A 5,853-nucleotide genomic window follows, 5' to 3' on the forward strand; every position below is an offset into this window, starting at 1 on the left:
TGATGTCATCTGTTCCTTTACCTAGCCAAGGTGCAATCCCCAGCAGCGTGTTCTATGAAGTGATGTTCATAACCTCTGGGTGAGGGTTGCTCTATGGTTCCCCAGCTAGCCCACTAACATGGGTGTTTACAGCTCACCGTTTGCTGTGGACCCGATCCTCCCCCTCCGTCCCGCCCCTGCTGTCTCTTTCCAACCTAACGCAGCCCCTGAGTTGCAGAGAGCGGCTGAACTGAGCCACTGGTTGTCATGGCCAAAGGAAACCCAGCTCCTCACGCTGAGTAGCTCACTCACAGATCAGCTTCTTCTTCTTATCCTGAAGGGAATCGCGGCTGGATCCTCCACTCTCCTGCTCCAGCAGAAAGTCTGAGCTCTTTGGCCTGTGCTCTGGTGGCACGAGGGAGCTGCTTTCTGCAATTTTCTCCTCATCTAGGAAGGGATGTTGCTGTCAGTGCTGGGGACGCTCCATTTCTTGGGACATTTCAAGCTAGCCTGGCCACCGTGCTGTAGGGAATGATGCAGCACTGCTCCTGGAGGGTGGGCCAGATGGCACCCAGCAGGTCTTCCCACCTACAGCTACCCTGCTTCTGAGCACTAGGGAGAGAAGGGCTAGTGGCTGTAGGATCCTCTCAGGGGATCTCAGTCATTTAACATGAAAAGGCTAGCCAGCTGCCGGGTGCCGGAGAAGGCACTCTGCCCCACTGAGAACAATTCCTGGTCCCATGGTTCCCTATAGGCCCAGAAAGAGCCTGCAGTTACTAGAAGCTTGAATACTAGCCAAGGCATATTCTGGCAATACAGGGAGCTATGTGATCAGAGACTCAGTCTTGTCTCAGGAGCAGAGGACTGGGTTCGGATCCCGCCAGGGTGCAGACTTCGCTCCAGAGCTGCCAACCTTCAAGCGAGACAGTAGGGACACAGCCCACTCCACAGTCACACGGGTCTGCCTGCTCCAGCACCAGCCTACCAGAGAGGTTAAAGGCAAAAAGGACCGCGCTGCACTGGTCCCCTTCTAACAGCACTCTGCCCAGACAGTATCACACACTGCGGCCCTGGGCACTCAGCCAGCCGCCTGTTCTCCTTTCGCGGGGGGGGGGGGGGTTTCCGTACAGCGACGGGGGAGGGAAAACCTTTGTAAACTGCCTAGCCCTTCAGTTGACAGTGTCCCCTTCCCACAGCTGTCCCGGCATGCTGTGCCCAGCGCAGGATGGCAGTCTAGAGGGAAGGGGGGTGAAGCCCAGAGGCATCCAGTGGGCTTTGAGTCACTGTTTGCTGACCAGTGAAAGGTCCTGGGCCGGTGAACAGCAAGCTGCCCCAGCTGCTCTTACCTCTGAAGTAGCCATAGTACTGGAGATGGTGATGCATGAAGCTCTCATAGGGGTCTGCGAGCAGCTGGGGAAGGAAAGGGAAGGGAAAGTGAGAACCAGGCCCCCATGCCTATAGATACCAGCACACAGGAATTTAATGAACAAACAGGTCAGAGTGTACACGGCCAATCCCTTCTAGGCACAGTCCCCCAGTGCCTGCCCCTTGACCTGTGCCCGTCCACCCCTGATGCCATCCCTTTTGCCTGGGGCCCCCACTGCTCCACTCTCCTTGTTGCAGTCCCCAATGGCATGGCCCCATAGGCTGGAAGGATCCCACTCTCCCCCCTAGGCCCAGTTCAGCAGGGCTGGGCTTTGCACTAACCTCAGGGGTTGGCTCCTGGGCTGGACTCATGACAGGCAGCGGTGACAGCTCTGACAGACACTAGGGGGAAGCACAGAAACCAGTCACCAAGGGGGCTGGAAGGGACCTGAAAGCCCCAGTCCCTGACCAGACACACACCAGGCCTCCCATTCTACCCCTCTCTCCCTCACTCCATGAGGTGAAACCCAACTCTGCACTATCCCACCCGCCCCGTCCCTCACCAGCTCCCTAGACCCTGAGAAACCATCCCAACCCAGGATCCAGGGCAGAATCCTCAGAGTGGAGGGCTGGTTCCCAGAGATAGGGCGTATCTGCCAGGTTATCAATGACATACACAGCCCACGCCGCTCATCCGGCCAACACCTGCCCCACAGGGCTCTGTGCTCCAGGGGCCCCAGCACCTCCACTCTGCACCCCCAGCACTGCTCATCATGGTCATCGCCTGCCCCACAGGGCTCTGTGCTCCAGGGGCCCCAGCAACTCTCATCACAGCCATCACCTGCCCTATGGGGCTGTGTGAACCCAGTGCCCGCTCAGTACAGGGCTGCTCCCCAGGCAGCTGACGGTGTGGAGCCAGGGCTGCACTGGAATCACAGGCCATGGATCCTGAGGCAGGCAGACGGCATATGGAAAACAGAACAAATGGCTGTAGGAACATGCCCCCAATCTCCCCCTGCTCTAGAGCCCCCCTTCACGCCTTGCAGCCCAGACTTCCCCCCCCAATCTCCTCCTGCTCTAGAACCCAGACTGCCCCCAAACTGCCCCTGCTCTAGAGCCCAGACTGCCCCCAAACTGCCCCTGCTCTAGAGCCCCCCTTCACGCCTTGCAGCCCAGACTTCCCCCCCCAATCTCCTCCTGCTCTAGAGCCCAGACTGCCCCCAAACTGCCCCTGCTCTAGAGCCCAGACTGCCCCCCAAGCTCGTCCTGCTTTGGAGCCCAGAACTCCGGGCTCCCCCTGGTCTAGAGCTCAGACCCCCCCGAGCTCCTGCTGCTGTAGAGCCTGGACCCCCCGAGCTCCCCCTGCTCTAGAGCCCAGACTGCCCCAGTCTAGAGTCCAGATTCCCCCCAAGTCCTGCTGCTCTAGAGCCCAGACCCCCCACCCCGAGCTCCCCCTGCTCTAGAGCCAAAACCCCGCCGCGCCCCTCACCGCAGCCTCCCCTCATGCCGGGACGCGGTAACCCAGCAACAGGCAGTGGGCGTGGCTCCGGGGAAAAGCTCTCTCCTCATTGGTCCATCCGTGTGGCCCGGTAAGAGCCAATGACGGAGCCGGGCGAAATCAAAGCCTCCCTCCGCGCTCCTGGGCTCGCTCAGCGCCGGCCCCGCCCCCCGGCCTGGGGAGACCCGCCCCCCCGCCCCTTATATAGCCGCTGGGCGGGGCCTGCGCCGTGTCTGTGTCTGTATGGACCGGCCATGCTGCCCCCTAGCCCCGCACCCGTGTGCGTGGAGAGACTGGGCCCTACTGCCCCCACCCCCTGCACCTTTGTGTATGGACCGAGTCCTACTGCCCCCTAGCCCCGCACCCGTGTGCATGTAGAGACTGGGCCCTACTGCCCCCACCCCCTGCACCTTTGTGTATGGACCGAGTCCTACTGCCCCCTAGCCCCGCTCCCGTGTGCGTGTAGAGACTGGGCCCTACTGCCCCCACCCCCTGCACCTTTGTGTATGGACCGAGTCCTACTGCCCCCTAGCCCCGCTCCCGTGTGCGTGGAGAGACTGGGCCCTACTGCCCCCACCCCCTGCACCTTTGTGTATGGACCGAGTCCTACTGCCCCCTAGCCCCGCACCCGTGTGCGTGTAGAGACTGGGGCCTACTGCCCCCACCCCCTGCACCTTTGTGTATGGACCGAGTCCTACTGCCCCATAGACCCGCACCCGTGTGCGTGGAGAGACTGGGCCCTACTGCCCCCACCCCCTGCACGTTTGTGTATGGACCGAGTCCTACTGCTCCATAGACCCACACCCATGTAAGTGTAGAGACTGGGGCCTACTGCCCCCGTTGCCCCAGGGACCTGCACATGATTCTGCGTGGACTGGGCTGCTGGTATTAATTTAGGTGGACTATAGAGGCTAAAGGTGTTAACATAATCAAGTCCATAATCATTAAACAACATGCAAAGCTTGGGATACAGAGACTTCAGCCTGCTGAGCACGACGGTGTACAGGATTTTTAATACTGTGAACTTCAATAAAAAGAAGACAGAAAAGGAAAATCATGTAAAGCCTTTAACAATGTGAAGTGTTAAATAAGGCTTTTATTTTCACCAGCCTTCCTCCCTTCCCCTTGAACGGCAGAGAGTTTTCAGAAGGAAAAGCCCTTGTTTGACAGTATTAAAGACAGCCAAACCTGCCCTTTTGGGGAAAAGAGAAGGAGCTGGTTGAGGGGCTAGAGCTGTGAGCACAGCTGCTGTTAAAGTCCAGCCCCCGAAGGCAAAGCCCCCATCACTTGACAGTCTCTTAGATGGAAACAAACGTGGTAAAAACCGTCATCCCAGGTGGTGTTTGGGATTCAGCTGGAGCCGGTACCGATGGCGATAGCGTCTGGGCCCCTCTCTCTGGCTGGGTCTGGTCGGGCACCTCTCCGGCTCAGGATGACAAAGGTCCCTGCTGGGGACCGGGGGAGCCATGATGGTGAAGCTCACTCCAGCAGCCTCTATTGGGTTTTTTGTTTGTTTCCCACAAAATCTTTAAGGACCCAACAAGGCAGTGATGGGTAAACTAGCCCATCCCCTCATTATTTTGTCCACCAATTAAGCTTAATATCCAACATACCAATTTGGGTTCATTAACTTCCAGCTCCCTTCAGCCCAGCCCACTTTATACAAGGGGTGTTAGACACCATATCCCCACCGCCTAGACAGGATTTGCCTGGTCAATTTCATCTTTAGGATGCACTAGAACAGTGGTGCTCCCCTCTTCTCCACTGATCAGCAGGGGGGGCATTCCTCTGCACCCCCTACCCCCTGGCTGAGAATGCCTGCACTAAGATTACACGGGTGTGACTTGGTAAAAACCTACAATCTTTCCGCCTGCCAGGAACCTTTTGGCACACAAGAACGTGGCTTTACGAGCAGGAAGTGGCTGGCAGAACAGGGGACTAGGGCAGGATGAGGCTAAAAAAAAAAAAAAAACCTCATGACATGGATTTTTGCCATGATCAGCACCCAGTGCGTTATGGGTAAGGCTACATTTTAGTCACAGGTATTTTTAGAAAAAGTCATGGACAGGTCATGGGCAGTAAACAAAAATTCACAGCCCGTGACCTGTCCAAGACTTGTACTATATACCCCTAACTAAATCATGGGCTGGGGGGCCACGGGTGCTTTGGGGGGGCAGTCCAGGGGCACCGCAGGTGCTGGAGAGTGCGGGCAGCGGCACACAGCCCAGGACTCCTGCTGGTGCGTGTGTCTGTTTGTCTCTGTCTGTGGGGCTGACAGGTTCCCTATCCAGCTCTGCGCAGCTCCCCGGAAGTGGAAGGCATGTCCCTGCAGCTCCTAGGGGGAGGGAAGACCAGAGGGACGCCGCACACTGCCCCCACCGCAAACTCCATCTCCGCAGCTCCCGTTGGCTGGAAACTGCAGCCAATGGGAGCTGTGGGGGTGGTGCCTGCAGGCAGGGGCAGCGCGCAGAGCCCCCTGGCCTCTCTGCCTAGGAGCTGCAGGGACACGCCATCTGCTTCCAGGGAGCCCCTCCCCCCCCCCCGAGGTAAGCGCCACCCTGCACCCCAACCCCCTGCCCTGGGCCTGAGCCCCCTCCCACACCTAAACTGCTGCTGCTGGCTCATGGGCTGCCCAAGCCAGCCGCAACGGCCACTGCAAAAGTCACGAAGGTCACAGAATCCGTGACAGACACGCAGCCTTAGTTATGGGCCCTACTGTACAGGCAAGACAAGAGGGTGTCAGAGGTGGCATCCAGCCTCCCTGATGACAGATTCCCTGGCATGGCTGAGCCGGCATCAACAAGTGCTTTAGTGCACCCGCGGACCAAGAGCACCTGCCCGTTCAAGTCAGACAGATCCCCCTTTGCTGGTGAGTTGGCAGAGGCGATGGCTGGAGGAGCCTGAGTCACCCAGAACGTAGCTCCACCATGTCCCTCCCAGCCCGATTTGCAGGCGCTGGCCCAAGCCCAAGTGCACTGTCCACCCCGCGCCGAAGTACAAGGACACGCAGG

The 5,853-nt window shown here is 58.7% G+C and overlaps 1 protein-coding gene across 1 annotated transcript in view; it reads right to left on the reverse strand.

The window, feature by feature from the left end:
* Nucleotides 1-2,341, reverse strand: part of AGBL2 (AGBL carboxypeptidase 2) — a 47,783-nt gene extending 45,442 nt beyond the window's left edge. The window contains 4 exon segments of the mRNA XM_065594474.1: nucleotides 292-426; nucleotides 1,326-1,389; nucleotides 1,687-1,746; nucleotides 2,186-2,341. Of these exon segments, the coding sequence (XP_065450546.1) occupies nucleotides 292-426; nucleotides 1,326-1,389; nucleotides 1,687-1,746; nucleotides 2,186-2,287 (361 nt within the window). The 5' untranslated portion in view covers nucleotides 2,288-2,341.
* Between the last annotated feature and the right edge of the window lie 3,512 nt (nucleotides 2,342-5,853).

This window comes from Chrysemys picta, chromosome 4, assembly GCF_011386835.1.
Source record: "Chrysemys picta bellii isolate R12L10 chromosome 4, ASM1138683v2, whole genome shotgun sequence".
NCBI lineage: Eukaryota > Metazoa > Chordata > Testudines > Emydidae > Chrysemys > Chrysemys picta.